This window comes from Poeciliopsis prolifica, unplaced genomic scaffold, assembly GCF_027474105.1.
Source record: "Poeciliopsis prolifica strain line A6 unplaced genomic scaffold, Auburn_PproV2 SCAFFOLD001, whole genome shotgun sequence".
Lineage (NCBI taxonomy): Eukaryota > Metazoa > Chordata > Actinopteri > Cyprinodontiformes > Poeciliidae > Poeciliopsis > Poeciliopsis prolifica.
In genome coordinates this window covers 3,531,134-3,548,066 of record NW_026562376.1, presented here as the reverse complement: position 1 = coordinate 3,548,066, position 16,933 = coordinate 3,531,134, and the positions used below count along the sequence as shown (strand labels likewise).

At 36.6% G+C, this 16,933-nt stretch overlaps 2 protein-coding genes across 3 annotated transcripts; both read left to right on the top strand.

Moving 5' to 3' along the window:
* Positions 1 to 5,104: 5,104 nt before the first annotated feature.
* il17c (interleukin 17c) lies at positions 5,105 to 7,095 on the top strand. The gene is made up of 3 exons (XM_055042998.1): positions 5,105 to 5,166; positions 5,300 to 5,535; positions 6,578 to 7,095. Exons 1-3 carry the CDS (start codon positions 5,152 to 5,154, stop codon positions 6,819 to 6,821), a joined length of 495 nt encoding a protein of 164 aa, XP_054898973.1. The 5' UTR covers positions 5,105 to 5,151; the 3' UTR covers positions 6,822 to 7,095.
* A 1,586-nt stretch (positions 7,096 to 8,681) lies between these two features.
* psme3ip1 (proteasome activator subunit 3 interacting protein 1) lies at positions 8,682 to 16,138 on the top strand. Of its 2 annotated transcripts, XM_055042883.1 has the most exons (8): positions 8,682 to 8,783; positions 10,266 to 10,402; positions 10,486 to 10,584; positions 12,590 to 12,712; positions 13,719 to 13,863; positions 14,344 to 14,417; positions 14,744 to 14,929; positions 15,864 to 16,138. In XM_055042883.1, the coding sequence occupies exons 2-8, from the start codon at positions 10,276 to 10,278 to the stop codon at positions 15,866 to 15,868; spliced, it is 759 nt and encodes a 252-aa protein (XP_054898858.1). In that variant the 5' UTR covers positions 8,682 to 8,783; positions 10,266 to 10,275; the 3' UTR covers positions 15,869 to 16,138. The 2 variants fall into 2 exon arrangements, with proteins under 2 accessions (XP_054898858.1, XP_054898770.1); XM_055042795.1 differs by having other exon boundaries at positions 14,744 to 16,138.
* Positions 16,139 to 16,933: the final 795 nt, after the last annotated feature.

Genomic DNA, 16,933 nt, shown 5'->3' with positions numbered 1-16,933 from the left:
TTTTGTGTTGTTCCATTGAACTACACATCTCCACAAACAGACCATCTCCATAGTGGAGGCAGCATCATCCTGTGGGCTGGAAGGTAAAATGAATGGAGCAAAATTAATGAATTATTTCCATCTGCAAGATAACTTTGACCTTAGGGGACATTTATTTTCCAGCAAAACAACGAACTAAAGCTACACAGAGATGGTATTAAGTCAACAAGTGGAGGTTCTGGAGTGGCCTAGTCAAAGCCCAGACCTGTTCACAACTGTTTCCTATCAAATTGGAACAGTGTCGCAGGAAGAAAGGAAGGAAACTGCAGGATCCTGGCTGGAAAACCAAAGGTGCATTTACTAAATATTGACTTGAACGGTGAGAATATTTATTCAATTTCTAATGAAATGTCACATATTTTTACTTGAGTGTCTTTCTTTTTGGCAGAAATCAGTTCTCAATATGCATTTAAGTTTTCTTTTTGTCAAAGAAGCCAAGTTTTATTCATCATGCCTGATTTGAAAACCCAATAAAACACTTTTTATGGCCATTATATATCACCGATGAGTGCTGTCCGGGTTTTAGAGCTGAAATCAGAGGAGAAAAAACCCCAAAGTTCTGCAAAACGAGGGAAAAAACCTCGATCAAACAGGCTATTACATTTTATCGGTCTAGTTAAAGGATAACCAACGACACAATGACAGATGCATTGATTTTTAACCAACAGTCTGATGCTGGAGAAAAGGAATGTTGTGCTGGAAAGGTGAAAGCAACGGCGAGAAAGTGAGGAAGGATTGAGGAACCGTGGAATCCACCAGGTTCTGCCGGTCTGAGGTTAGTAGCCCTGTTTCTGATTTACAGCCGTGGAAAAACAAGACGCTCATTGTCCTGAAAGAGGATCCAACTCATCCAGAAACAACGCAGAAAACCATGGAGAAAGAACGTCTGCTCACTGATTCAGCAATTTGTTTACGGACATTTTAATTGTGTTTATTTCACAGAAAAATATGATGTTTTTGGAATATGTTTCTTCAAAGATATTGCCGAGTGCTGCTCAAGTAAGAGTAGCGCTACTTACACATATTTTTACTGAAGTAAAAGTAAAAAGTAGCCATCAAAAAATGCCTGTTGGTTTGTGATAACCAGTTTTTGTTGCAGAACTGCTGACACATTGTTGTTGTTTGATGATTGCAGTTTTTCCCTCCATCACCTGATGGGAGAAAAGCAGAAGCTTCTTGATGATCTCGTGCTGTTTGAGGTTTTTTTTATGTTACTTCTACACTACACTTTCAGTTTCTTCTTTCTTTGAATTTTAATTTTGGCATCAAATTTCTGCGTATTTCACCAGCAGTTGTTGGGGGAGGAGCCTGAACATGTCATGCCATCCATCACAAGACAAACAATGCATTCACAACCTAATCTAATCAAGTCAAAGAGTTTAATTAAAATCACCTGGATATTTATTTTTGCTGTCATTCTTGAAACAGAAGAGACAGACAAAACTTTCTGAAGCAGATATGAATGATAATAACAAAACATATGAATGATAACATTTATCAGGTTGAGCCGCATTTAATATTGTGGAGCTTCAATTCGCGAGTCTTTTAGACTTATACCTTCCCTATTTTCGTAGTTTAAAAACCAAACATGCCGAAATATCCGTTAGCTTCTGTGCTAACGGTAACATCAACGGCATTCCAAGTTTACGCGTTTGGACGTCCAGCCAATGAGCGCGAAGGAAAATGACCCCCAGCCAATAGCGTGTCGAGCAGCACTGTAGCTAGCTGTCCTAGCTTCCAAAGCCGCCTTTTTTTCCGCATATTTTTTTTAAGATTAGCTTTTCGAAAACACAAGTAATCTGTGAATTTCCCACAAATAAATTGAAGACTAAAGAAATAGCTGAATTTGCGAACACGCAAGTACAAAGGCGCTGGGGTTAACGATAATGTGTAGAGAAAGGAAATGTGGAAGAGAAGAACTATTAATCCCACACTGGGGAAATTCACCTGTCACAGCAGTAAAAAGTTCCATTGAATATAAAAATGTCTAAAAACAAAATTAGCAACTGTAAAATATTACAGCACAGATAAAATTCAAATTAAACATAAACCTGAACTAATGGGAGATTTTTAAATACAGAACATGTTCTCATGTTGTAAGATCAGATGTGAAAAGTGTGACAAACATTATTGTAAATATTGCAATAATTGTTGAATTTACATTTAATGAACAACATGCAGCTTTGGGAACAAGTTGGCAGGAAAACAGTGCTACCAACGGTCCCACCATGCAACCTTTATTTTATTGAAATATTTTGTTATTATTATTGAATTTGCACACATCGATAGTTTTTAGAGAATATTAAAAATTCAACCACTGAACTTTCTTGCTGCGAAGAGTGAGCATGTGTTCGAATTACTATGAAAGACAAAACAAAAATAAATAAAATACTGTCATTTTATTTTTAGAAAGTATGTTTTTTATAAATTTGGCTCCTGAGCTGGATGTCATCCATAAAATTCACTTAAATGCACATAAAATAAAAACTACCAAAAAAAGAGCATGAACCTCAGACATAATGAACTAAAAGACTTCACAAGCAACATTTACACTCTTCAGTTAAACACTTCTTAAGAACACTGAAGGAAATTGGCAGATTATAACTTTTTCATCAATGTAAATGTTTTAACCTAAAATAAGCTCTTATATTTTGCTGTTGAGTTTCTTGTTTTGTCTTGATTCAAGTGTCGTGGGATTTTATGTTTTTTCTGGGAAAAGTTTGGGAATAAATTGTTGAAATTTTACTACTTGCTCTCTCTTTGTCTCGTCACATTTAAAAGTGAACTTTCCCTCTTCAGTCCCTTCAAAAGCTCCAGAATTCCCTCAATAATTGTCTGGTTCTGTTTTCTTTATTTTTGTCTTTTTTCTTTCTTATTTTTGTCCTGTCAAACTTTTCGGTATAGTGACTCAGTGTCAGATTTCCTGCATTGATTTTGAAACAGGATATCACCCTGGGTGTGTCGGCGCATTGTTGCAGACTCAACAAAGCGACTATGAAGACTCTTCGGGAAAGGATGACCTTCGCATTTGGTCTGGTGATTTACTTGGCAGCTGCTCTGAACAAGATGCTGGAATTTCTGCTGTAGACTAAAATTATTTATGGTGCTATTTTAGGACGAGCAGCGTTGCATCACCAGAGGAGGAGCTGAAGAAAACTGAGCTGTAATTCAAGTTTTAGAGGCGTTTTCTTATGATCTCATCCTGAGTGATCAACAGCTTAAATAAAACTTTCCAGACTAATTGTTTTGTCCTGGCAGCATCTCGCACGTGCGGCTCTGCTGACCTTTGCCCTACAACATCTACAAAAATAAAATCAAACCTTAAACAGGTTGAGCCAGGCTTGGATCTCATACGTCTACTTTACGTTTCTGCACGTCAGGTTTGAAGGATTTCATCATCGTCGTCATCATCATCATCATCGCCATGAAAAGGTCGGAAATCCTGCAAGCGGCTCCAAACAGAGACGAAATAAAAACTGGAACTGGAGAAAATGTTCGACTTTTCACACGAGGAAAACTTTCCGGCTCAAAAACTTTAACTCAAAAACTTTAGCTTCAAAAATATTTAAATATGTTCTGTTTGAGTTCGCAACTTCTTAGTTGGTCTCATCAGCGCCCCCTGCTGCTCATTTCAATGAACTTCAGCCTTTATCCGCGTTGCCCTGGTTTCTTCTTTGTAAGAGAATTCACTCACATAAAAGTACTTCACAAAAACCTAAGAAATTAAACTAATCGAAATACAGCACAACATAGAAGTCTCTATTTTTGTGCTATTTATTTCAGGGTTATTTCCTGAAAACAATAAATTTACATAATTTTCCGCTTTTTTTCCATGTTCTGTCCAAACAGCATGGCGGATCTGGTTACCTTACAGAGTCAGGGAAGATTTGTTCAATAAAATGGGGAACATAAACTATCTCTTCCTGTTTCGACTAAAAATATCAATTATATCTCGTTTGGACAAGAAAAGATTTTAAAGAGACAGTACAACGCCACACTCCATGTTATCTCACAGTGTGAGATAACATGGAGAGAAAGTGGAAATTAAGATTATTTAATCCAAAATGATCTGAGGTCCCAAACAGAATCTCATTAGGGGCCAATTTCCCATTTAAAAAGTGCAACTCATGTGCCACAAATATCAGTAATCTATTTAAATGCACATATTTAGTTCTGTTAGTTTTTTATTTTTAAGGCTAAAATCTAACAAAAAGACAAAGTTAAGTTTTTCTTTTTTGTAAAAGGTGAAAAGTAAATTTAGACTAATAATAAAAATATTTTTTAAAGCAGAAACTTAATATATTTACTTCTATTCATACTGGACATTTTTCCATGCTTTCATCTCAGTCAGATGTTTCTCAGCTCATCAACTGTGATCAGTTCATCAGAACCTGTCAGGAAAGACTGAAGAGACAAAAAAAAAAAACTAACTGTCTTCTAAAGTAATTTTAAGACCAGATAAAATGCTGGTTTGCACTACAACATGTGATTCATGATGAAATGTTGGAGATAAGTCACTGTGAATGGGATGTGCCAGTGGAACTAGTAATTTTCCATCAACATTAAGCTGCTTTCTTGTCCTGAAAAGTTTCCTGTAAGTTAGTTTAGTCTTATTTCAAGTTTACGAAGATATTTGCACTGACTAAACCAAACACACTTGGTAAGATTTTATACATTGGCATTGCTAATTTATCTTCATTTGATTTTTATCATTATCATTTTCTGCATTTGCAGTCATATTTGACTAGTTTTAAAAGCAGCTGCTGCAGCAGGTGAGATCATCGCCAATCTGGCCACTTCCGGTTACCTGGACCGGCTTGTTTTTGTTAATCATACTTGTAATTGTGCGTCTCTCTCTCTCTCTCTTTCTCTCTCTCTTTCTCTCTCTCTCTTGGTTCATTTGGGAAAGAGGAAGTCTGGGAGCGTTTCCATTTCCTCATACCGCCGGTGTTTCCCCTCCGTTTTTCCCTCCTCCCGTCCAATCAGGTGCAAGCGAGGCGGAGCGCGACGGAACGAGGACAGATTTAAAGTCCGAATGCCCAAGCGCAAATTACAGCCAGGATTTATCACAGAGATTAAACCATCTGCTGGAGTAAAAGTCTGCAAAAGAACATGGAACTAGCTCAGGTGAGTGATGGGAATCTCTCACACTCTCCTTCTCCTTCATCCTCCGCCATCCTCATCCTCCTCCATCCTCATCCTCCTCCATCCTCCTCCTCCTCTATCCTCATCATTCTCACCCTCCCTCTCCTCTTTACAGATCTTCATCCTGGCGCTGAGCGTCGTGTCCGTGAGGATGGATTATTGCTATGATGGTGCCGATCTGGACAAGAAGGCGCTGAAGATGATGAAGAAGTTTCTACATTCCCCGAACCCGACACCCCCTCCAGACTCTATACCCACTAGGAACTCTTCCTCTGAATGCCCGTTGGACCTTTTCAGGCTGGGCGCATCTGGGTCCAAGGAGAATCGCTCCCTGTCTCCCTGGACATACATGTGAGTAGAGGCTTTAATTCAAAACGCAAAATATTCTTCTTTTTTATTCTTACTTATTTATTGTAACTGTGAAGGAAACAAAACAGAAGCTGATTGAGATAAAATAGAGAAAAGAAAATCCAACCTGCATGTTGACAGACTGATGGAAACTCCAGATGATTTCCCAGTTAGACTTCAAATCAGAAAATTTCCCACTTCCACGCTAATACAATCTTTAAAGTCTCTATTTGTGCCAGTTTATTCTCTTTTCTTTTCTTTATGCCCCTCAGATTAAAATAAGTTAAATTTCCTTTTTGTGTAATTGCAGCTAATAATAATAATAATAATAATAATAATAATAATAATAATAATAATAATAATAATGGTCATATCGGATTGGACAGTCAAAGTGAAGTTTCAGAAAAATATTAGATATGCAGAGGCGATTAAAGCTAAGAATTTATTGCATGAATTTATGCATGTGGAATCAAATCAATTGATCCCTTATATCTTAAAGGAACAACAAAAAAGACCAACTGTCCAACTTTGTTGTTTCTATATATCAGATAAATGTGCTTCTCATCATTGCTGAGGATTCAGAGTTCAGGTTTAACTTTAACTGGCTGTTTTATTCTTCAGGGGTGTTCTTTGCTTTAACAATGTCCATGGTGAATCTTTCCCTAATGCCCCCTAATACCTGCACTTTTTAAAATGTTTTTTCTTTACATTACTAACTGGAGTAAAATTGTTGCTTTCATGCTTGGCTCCCAATGAAAAGTTATTTGCGAGCCAGATGTTGTGGTTTTGCAGTGTATTGTGCTTTAAAACACAATACACTGTGTTTTAAAGCACAGTGTATTGTTATGCTATATTAACACCTTATGTTTGCAGTACCTTGATAATAAGCATCAACAAATTTAACCGACAGCAAAGTTGTAAAGAACAGATTCTTCATAAAAGTTAAATCCTGCATTAATAGTAGTGTTAAGAATGAGATAAAAGTCAAGTTCACCCTTTAAAGTTTGTATTTAAGCCTCACTGAGTCGTCTTCCTTCATCCACAGAATAGTAGAAGACCCTGACTACTACCCCCAAGCGTACACCCAGGCTGTGTGCCTTTGCAAGGGCTGCATCATGTCCAGAAACGGCGAGGTGATAGACAACGAAGACTACAACTCAGTTAACGTCACCGCCTCCAGGGTGTTCATAAAGAGGATAAAATGCCAGGAAGGCGGGTACAGGCTGAAGCCGGAGACACGGGAGGTGAACGTGGGATGCACCTGCGTCAGGCCGGAAGTGTCGGGCTGAACTCCAATCCCAGCAACCCCTGGAGTTCATGGCGGCATCACCTCTACGAGGTTCTGAGGACATATTTATTATCTATTTATTTATCCAAGCTATGATGGATTGGTCTCTCTTAAAACTAGTGTGAAGCTCTGCATAGTGCAGCTAATGGAGGGTATTAAATACCTGATTCTACAACTGATGATGTTTCATCAAAAAAAAGCTATTGTGTACTTTTATTATGTCATAATGATATTTGTTGGAATTATTTATATTATGTGTTTGCATTGATTTTCATCATGAGACTGGTGGTTTTTTACTGTAGATGTTTTGTCCCAGTGGGACTTCACAGTTCAGCTTTGTTGAAGCAGAATGAAACAACAAATAAATAAAATGTTGAACCTTATATCAAAAACAAAGCAGCCTGTGTCTGAATTATTTGATTGTTCCCAGTTTTTCCACACATACAAATATATAGATACATCTAGAAAAACATAAAATGAAAGTCATTTAACAAAAAATTTTACAAGTATTTTTGTTCGTACTCTTGAAATAAAACAGAACTAACGAATAAAATTTCAGTCAAATTTAGGAGCTTGTTTGAAATCAATAATTTCTTAGTATTGAGTGAAAAAAACCAGATTAATTAACATAAGTAAAATAATCAGCCAGACAAATTAGCTTTAGCAATAAATGTTAAACATTCAATTTGAACATCTTTATATGTTAAATCTATAAATTTATACACTGAAAAACACGAAATATTACCATATTGGTCTAGTTTCTAGTTCAATTATCATTGTACACTTGAAATAAGACGAAACTAGATCCCAAGTTAATTTTCAGCAAGATGCAGGAGCTTGTTTTAGGTCAATAATTCCTTAATATTAATAAAAGAAATTACTAGTTGGACTGTCAGATTTTTTTCATTCAAGACATTTTCTCCATGTCATAAGTTATAGAAATCATAGAAGAATAACAGTGATGAAAATAATAAAAGTATATTCATAGAAATAAACATGCTTTTCAGAAACTTGACATTTCCATTTAAAATCTAATTTTATTTATCTTATGTAATATTTAACTTTTCTTAGATGCTGAGTTCCAGGTTTTACACTCATCTAAGTTACAAGAAATAAATATGTATGTGGAGAGGGAGTATTTTTCTAAATATTAATCATTTGGTTCACAGAAAAGGAGTGAAAAAGTTCACATTTATTGTTGTCACAAGACACAATACACAAAAACGCACACACACACAAACATACACACACACACAGACACAGACACACTCACACACACACACACACACACACACACACACACACACACACGTTTCTTTCAACTTTGGATTCATCTGGATTAAAAATTATTTCATACTTATTATCCTCTCTCTCTCTCTCTCTCTCTCTCTCTCTCTCTTCTCTCTCTCTCTCTCTCTCTCTCTCTCTCTCTCTCTCTCTCTATATATATATATATATATATATATATATATATATATATATATATATATATATATATATATATATATATATATATATATATAATATATATATATATATATATATATATATATGTGTGTGTGTTTATTTTTTGTTTACGTTGCTCATCTATTTTTGTTCTGTGGCGTCAGAAATATGTGGACATATTAGTGGTTTAGAAAGAAACAGCGCCTCCTACTGTCATGGGCGTAGAATTGTATCCGAATGAGTCGCCTGTCTGAAAATATGTGAAAATTTTTGACTTCATTTCGGTTGTCTCGGCCTGTAACTTTATTTGTATAATTTGAAACACGAGAAGAAACTAAAACATGTTTTTAACAAATGCGTACTTGTCTATTTTTGACGGCAACCGTTACTGGTGGTTGGCCAGAATGTAAAATTACAGTTTACGTCGGAACTAATGAGTTGGTTGTCGGACTGTTTTCAGCGTAACACCAGGTGGTGATAAATAAGAGTAGGTTGTTACCCGCTAGCCGTAAACTCGGTAAGTTTTGTAGATTAAACAATTATTTCAGCTAATGTGAACCTGGTGAATAATTACTAAGAGGTTGTGTGTGTTTAGTTTCTGAAAGTCAGACGTACTGCAGATTTTGAGTCGCTGATAGCGACAAGAAGCTAACGGAGCTAACATTAGCTTGCGTCTCGCTGCACCTGAACTGAATACAGATTATCTTTACACACCCTGACAGACGCCACGTTAACACATATTCCTCTGAAAGCTTTAATCGAAGTGGCATACTTTCATTTAATAACATTTACTTGAGTAGTTTAAACACTGGCGGTCAAGAACAGGCAAAGCCCATATTCACAGAGGAGTTGTGTCAAAAATAAGGATGGTTTTGTCTGCAATTTAAATGAAAACGTGCATAACTGATCACAGAAATGGGTAAATTTTAAAATACTTCTTTAGTATTTCCCTGAATTATTGAGTAGACATCTCTACCTATTATTTCCCACAATCATTTGTTAATAAACTTGTAATACTTGTTGTATTTAGTGAAAAATCCTCAGTAATTTAAAGTCATATTAATAGAGTTGAAATCGAAAGAATTTATAAGAAAATTTTATGTATAAGTTTAGACAATAGACTTCGAAGCCTCATGTTGAGTATGGAAGACATTATAGTAAAATCCTTTGAACTATTGCTTAAGATAAAAATATTTAACGAATATAAATAGTTTGTATGGTGTATATACTCCTGTCTGCCATATTATTCAGAAATATGTAATGTGAAAAAAACAAATATTGACGGAGTGGTTAGGTTACAAAAGAGAAATTAAGTAGCATATGAACCAGTTAATAAACATAGTATTTAATTCTTTAAAACGCTTGTGCATATATGAAAAATACCAGAAATAATGTATAAATCAACAAAGAATATTCTTCCTTGAAACTAAAATGCAGATATTTTGTTATTTCAATAGTTATTTATTACTCTTAAAGAAGTCCAGGCCTTCCTCTGGTTATGTAGAAATATGGTTTATTCAGTCTTGCATGGCTATGTCAACAGAAGAAGAAAGAAATGTATAATGAAGGATTATTTTGGGTAGGTTGTGGTTGTCAATATTCAGCAGCAGATAGAAGTCTGTTTTTGAGAGAACGGTTTAGCAAGATTGGAGCTGCTGCTGCTCATGGTAGCAGACTGTGGCAAAAATAAACTGATTTACTGTCAGGATGATTGGTGCTACTTTAAAGTGCAGAAAAAATACATTTTCAATTATTTTATTTTCCTTTCTATAACCTTAATTTGACCAGAAAGAATATGTTTGTAAAATAGTTATATATCATACAGAACAATTTAAGGTAAAAAAATAAAAAAATATCATTTTGATTATATTTTTAATCACTCTTAATATCCATTATGTTTACATGGTAACATTGTTTCTTTTTTTTATTTTATTTTTTATTTTTATTAATTTCCCTTAAAACTCCGTACTCCCAGCTAAACGTGTCCCGTTGTCTTTAGGGTCGCTCCGATGGCCGGGGGAGAAGCGACGGGCGTCGACCTCAGCAGGAAGTTCGTGTCTGAATCGGAGCTCGACGAGAGGAGGAAGAAGAGGCAGGAGGAATGGGAGAAAGTCCGAAAGCCCGACGACCCAGAGGGTGGGAGCGGTGCATCCAGAAGACCCGGATCGGGCCGACTCCGGCCCATTTTTAAAACACGTTTGTGTCTATGTGTTCACCAGAGGTCCCGGAGGAGGAGTACGACCCCCGCTGCCTGTATGACCGGCTGCAGGAGCAAAAGGAGAAGAAACAGCAGGAATTTGAGGAGCAGTTCAAGTTCAGTAGGTTCTTTTGTTCCCATTATACTCCCAAAATTCCTGAAGGTGTGAATGAAAGCATGAAAATATGTCACTGCTCATTTTGTTTATTTCTTACTTTAATTTCAGGATGGCGGCCATCTTGCCTGCCATTTCTGAGTGTTTATAACTAATTATTGCTATAAAATGTTACCCATTTTGATAAATTTGATTAACTTTATGACTTTGGCCATCCTATTCATACAATTTATGAGTAATAATATGAAGTTAAATCACCTGCTGAAAATGAGCCATTATCCTCCTACCAGTTCCTGTCAACTCCTTCGTCTTTTTCGCCATTAGTAACATCTGATCACATGCTCTCGACTCTGGTCCCTTCAAAATAAGATACAGATGCGCCACAAAAACGAACATTTTACTTTTGTGAAAACTTTCACACACAAAAATTAGTCAGATCAGTCAGATAATGACTAATCATCTGACTAAGCTTGTTTCTCTCAGCTGGGAGTGATGAGAGACAATGACACGAAGTGTTGGTTATGCACATGATGCCTAAACATAGATGGTTTAATTATTTCTTGCGTGGCCCAGAACCAATTGGTCCACGGCCCGGTACCGGTGGGCCCGGTACTGGTCGGCCCGGAGATTGGGGATGACTGCCTTAACAGATATTTGGATTGTCTCAATGTTGTAAATATTTATTATCACTATGTATGATCAATTATTGATTAATGTGTGTAATTAAAATAAAGGTTGACATTTATATAGTATTAAACAACATTGTTGAAATTGGAGGATTTTTTTTTTGTTAAATAAATGTTTCTGCAAATTAAGTGTTAGAAAACTTGATTTGAAAATGCCTGAAAAATGTTTGATTTTCACTGTTGGAAAAATGAACGAACCCATTAGACCAGACATGTCCAAAGTCCGGCCCGGGGTCCAAATGCGGCTCGTGGTCAATTTTCATCCGGCCCGCAGCCTCCGTCATAGAATCAACAACGCCTGGCCCGCGTGTAATACATTACTTGCGTGTTCTAAGTGCTGACATCTAGAGGCTCAAATAGGAACAGCAAATTAATATGTGAGGCCCCCCAATTTTCTAAAATGGCGGCAATTAGCAAAAGGAGGAAAGTTGACAGCGAGGGCCGACGGTTCAAGGATGGGTGGAAATTGGACTATTTCTTCATTGAAATACATAACAACTGTGTTTGCCTCATTTGTAAAGAGACAGTGGCTGTTTTGAAGCGACATTATCAAACTAAACATGCTGAGGCATATGACAAGATCACAGGTAATGAACGCAGCAAGAAACTGAAACACCTTGAAGCTAGCTTAATCTCACAGCAGCAATATTTTACAAAAGCTCGAGAGTCAAACGAGAATGCTACAAAGGCTAGTTACGAGGTAGCAGCGCTGATCGCAAAGCATTGCAAACCTTTCACCGTTTCACTAGTGCGCAGCGTCCTGTCCCCGGGTCGCCAAGTGAGAGAGAGGTGTGCTAATCAACATTTATAGTTACTGTCATATTTTTAAATGAGCCCTGCACTTGTTGATATGACAATTTCTCTGTTATTGTGTTTAAAAATTCTGTAAATATTAAACTCCCATTTTGAGATTTTTTTTAATGTTTCAAATGTAATTTGCACCCAAGAGTACAATTACTTCTCTTCAACTATTACAAAAAAGTTAGTGTTAAAAAAGTGAAGTTAAATGAATATTTAATTTCAATTTTCAATGTCAATTGAATTTTGATATGTATGTTTCAAATGAACCAAAACATATGCTTAAGATGGCTGAAATTAAAATAAAAAAGCAAATGTGAAACACACAACAGCTCGCTGAAATGTATTTAAATTAATTGGTGTTATATGTAAAGAACGTCCGCCAAGGTTGGCCCCCCTATATTTTTAACACACCAAATCTGGCCCCCTTTGCAAAAAGTTTGGACACCCCTGCATTAGACAGAGGTCACTGTTCCTCTTTGGATGTCTCAGATTAATGCCGTTTCTGTCTTGCCGTACGCTGACAGGAAACATGGTGAGGGGACTGGACGAGGACGAGACCAGTTTCCTGGACGAGGTTTCCCGGCAGCAGGTCCTGGTGGAGAAGCAACGCAGAGATGAGGAGAAGCAGGAGCTCTTGGAATACCGAATATCCTTCACAGATTTAACTCTTTCTTATTATTGTTAATGTTATTATTCAGCATTTTGTGGTTTTAAAGTTGCAGAAGAATGTTAAAATAGACTCAGTTGTTTGCAAGAAGTCTTGCTACTGACAGAAATTTGATACTGATGTGTTAGAAATAAGTATTTATATTTATAAAACCAATATCAAAAGTATAATTTCTCAAAATGTTCAACAATCCTCTTTCTATTCTCATAATGCAACATTTTATATCGTATAATTACGACATTCTCAAATTATCACGATTTATTCTCAGATTTTTTCAACCTTATCCTCGTAAAACTGATGTTATTTTTAATATTGTAGCAATCTGGTGTTTTTGTGACTTTTTTCTCGTACTTTGATGATTATTCTCATATTACGACTTTATTTTAGTATAATTACAAATTTTTACTTCTATTATCACGACACTCTCGTATTTTAACAACTTTATTCTCTTTCATTGTGACGTTTTTCTTGTAGTTTTATTACTTAGTTCTAATACAACTTTTTTGTCGTAAAATTCTGACTTTTACTGTCATAAACCTTTATCTCAAAATATTAGAATATTATAAAAAACTGATTTTTTTCAGGTCAGTAAGTATTCATATATAATCTATATCCATCATCTAAATTTAGATATTTCCAGCCTTTATTATTATTTTTTTAAACTTTTTAATTTTTGTAGGTTAAGGATAACGAACAGCTAAAATTCTGCCTTAAAAAATTTAATATTGAGGAAAAGTTAAATGTGTGGACCTCGAGCGTCTTTAATTCAATGTTTCCTGCAGCTTTAAATGTTCCCAATCTTGGTCAGCCGTCTGCTGAAGAAGCCACAACAGGTCATTACTAAAAAAGCCTGCTTACAGAGCTCTCTATCCAGGAATATTCACAGAAAGTTGAGTGGAAGGAAAAAGTTTAACCTGGAATTTCAAACGTATTTGAAATAAATTTGATCTATCCGTGTTTGATCTCCCTAACTCTCCACCGTTACAGCGCTCTGGTCAAGCAAGCTTCAGCATCTGCGGAGAGTCGGAGAGAGTCAGAAAAGAAGGCGGGGCCTAAACAGTCGGGGGCGGAGCCAAAGACCAGCCACCTGTCTCAGGCTCATTTATTAGTAGGAGCTGTGAAGAGACGCAGGTACGAAGTTTTCTGAAACATGGAAATTACTCTTGGAAAATGGAAAACTGAGAGTGGAAACAATATTTGTTCTTGATATTAGTTTCTTCTTATTTTAACAGATGAATGGTCAGGATTTCTAAAGATAAATGAACGAATGAGGGGAAAAAGGAAACTGGATTTACACTAGTTTACATTTTTATTTGAGAATAAACCAGATTTCAATTTTCTAAAATTTTTGCAATTCAAATTCCAGGAAAGTAAAGATAATTTGAACAGGATTTTCCATAACTTTCCATGATAAATCAGTCGTAGAGTTTTCCTTGGGGTTGGGAGGCTTCCATCTTCTCTCTCCTTTTTTATTTATTTCTTCCCCCAAAATGGCGTCAAACTGTGGGTTTTCTTTACGTTCTTTAAAATTGTTTTACTCTATGTTTTTGCGATTTGTGTTTTTCTGGAAGCCATGGAAACCGTTTCTGAAGCCTCTTCTCTTCCTCTCAGCTCCTCGCAGTCGTCAGACGGCGGCAAGAAGCCGAGGGTGGAGAAAACGAGAGGTATTGGAGACAGACTCGCAGGTGGGCATCGGTCTGAACCAGAAAAGTAAATGTTTTGGTTTTTAGCAGCAATAATCCAGAAGAAGAAACCATTCGGAAGAAAAGACTCAGATTTGAAGTAGGAAGGATGATCTGAGAAAGGAAGGAGACTAGTTTACGTATCGTTCTCTTGTAAAAACGGTCAAATGTTCTCCAAAAACCTCAGATGAAGGAAGGAGCGTGTCGTTTTCACCAAAACATTGTGGATATTTTGTGTCTAAATCAAACTTTTTCTTCACACTTTCTCAGTTTCTCTTGATCTTCTTGAAGTAAACGGCGGTGCTGATTGTGAATGTTTTCCTGTCCAGAGCAGGACGGAGGAAGCAGGGAAGTTGAGGACCGCCGAGCCGTCCCCGGCCTCACAGCAAAGACGCCGGCGTCGGCCGCCCACGGCATGCTGCACCTGCCGCCGGCGGCCGTGTGCGTCGGCGTCTTACCGGGGCTGTGCGCGTACTCTGGCAGCAGCGACTCCGACAGCAGCTCGGACAGCGAAGGTAGCGTGGACGCAATCATGTCGCCGTATCCGCGGCACAACAGGGCCTACAGATAGACACACACTCACCCACCCACAGAAACACTAAGCGTTCAGCTGCAGCTCCATAGCTGCACGTCACTGTAAAAATCCTTCAAATGTGGATACAAGCATTAAAATTTGCTTGCAGCAGAAAAATGGCAGCCATCTTGAACTATCAAGATGTCTACCATTATGTAATATTTGCAAATTTAGAGCAAAAATAAATTTTTCTTGATAACTATCTTAAAAAAACAGCAGCCATATAAAATTGTTCAAAATGACTGGAAAATGGCAGGGAAAACTTGACAACCATCTTGAAAAATTGCAGCCATCTTAATTTTTTTAATGACAAATGGATGGATTATTACAGATTTAATGCAAACATTTTTGAAAAATTACAGCCATCTTGAATTTTCCACAATGGCTGTTAAATATTTGCAATTTTAGTACAAAAACTAATTTTGCTTGATGAACGGCTTGAATTTTTCAGTGACTAATGTGTTAAATATTTGCAAATTTAGTGCAAAAATTAATTTTCCATGATGACCATACTACATTTTTCAAGATGGCTGCCATTTTTAGATATGTGCAAATTCTCCTTAACCATCTTGGAAAGTGGCAGCCATCTTTAATTTTTCGGTGGCTATAGTTTATCGTTTCTCCAAGAATTAATCCGCTGGGATTATCTGTGCCAGTTTAGGTTCTTGTATCCGCACGTGAAAGATTTTGTTGAAATCTTGAGTTACCTGCTGCAGCTTGTAGAGGTGTGTTCACTCCGTTCCTCTCCCAGCTGTGAGTTTAACTGTTTCTCTTTGTCTCCAGACAAAGTTCAGCCCTAAATCTCTACCTGATCTGTGCATAATTTCATGTTTTCTCTGAAATGTGACTCCTTCCCTCGATCACATCTCATGCAGTTTAAGCCGACCCCCCCTGAACCCACAGCGACTGCAGGCTGTGCTATTGGCTGAGGGAACAGAGACTGACAGCTGTGGAGCGAAGAAGAGAGGTCGCTTTAGGACTCACTGTAGGACTTTACGTTTGATGTGTTTTATCATCAGAGGAAACTTCTTTCTGTCTCAGATGTTGAAATATTCTGTGTTTACAGACAGATTTGTGAGAGTGTGTGACAGTACGACAGCGCTCCCTGCAACTGTCATGTTGTAATAAACTGATTTATTGATCAGAATCACTTGGATTTTTTAAAAATTAATTTCAGGATTTAAGGTTTAATTTTCTGCACAGATTCTGTCACAAAAAATGAAAACAGGAAAGTTTTCAAATGATTTTTGTTTTCTGGGTTTCTGAATTAGTAAATTAGTCTTTTATTTCTTGCTCATCCTTCCTTGCCTGCTGCTCCTTGTATCCTTCCGCTCTTTCCTAACTTAATTCCTTCCTTATAAACTTTGCTTTTCTCTTTACCTCCTTCACTCCTTGTGTCCTTTCCTCTTATTTTCTGTCCCCTAACCATTTTTTCCACCCTTGTATCCTACCTCTATTTTCTTATCTTTCCTTCCTCGCCTCTTGCTCCTTGTGTCCTTTCTCTCTTATTTCAGTTAATTGCTTCCTATTATGCTTCCTTCTTTCTTTTCTATCTCCTTTGCTCCTCGTGTCCTACTGTAAGGTAATAATGCTCTTAATCTACAAAAGATCATTGCAAAATAATTAGGAAACTTTTTTTTAAATATGACGCTGACTGTAAAAACGTGAAATAATAAAAGCTGCTTTTATTCTTTAATAAACATGAACTTTTTAAAACTCCCTGGTACAGAGAAAACACAGAACTGCATCTAAATATTTATAAAATTAACTTGTTTTCTAAAAGTTAGAAAACAAACTTAGTGGGGAACCAAATATTAAGCTTCAAAACTGAATACTCTGTTCTGGACTAAATATTTATTTTAAAACTCAATATTTAGCTTCCAAACTTTTTAGTGCCAATGTAAATATTTAAATTAAGAGTAAAATATGTAGTTGGTGAATTAAA

Coding starts and splice junctions, on each gene's coding strand:
- psme3ip1 (XM_055042795.1), top strand. CDS start 10,276: ATGGCCGGGGGAGAAGCGACGGGCGTCGACCTCAGCAGGAAGTTCGTG. Junction 12,713..13,718: donor GGAGCTCTTGGAATACCGAA/TATCCTTCACAG, acceptor TCCACCGTTACA/GCGCTCTGGTCAAGCAAGCT. Junction 13,864..14,343: donor GGAGCTGTGAAGAGACGCAG/GTACGAAGTTTT, acceptor TCTTCCTCTCAG/CTCCTCGCAGTCGTCAGACG.
- il17c (XM_055042998.1), top strand. Junction 5,536..6,577: donor CTGTCTCCCTGGACATACAT/GTGAGTAGAGGC, acceptor CTTCATCCACAG/AATAGTAGAAGACCCTGACT.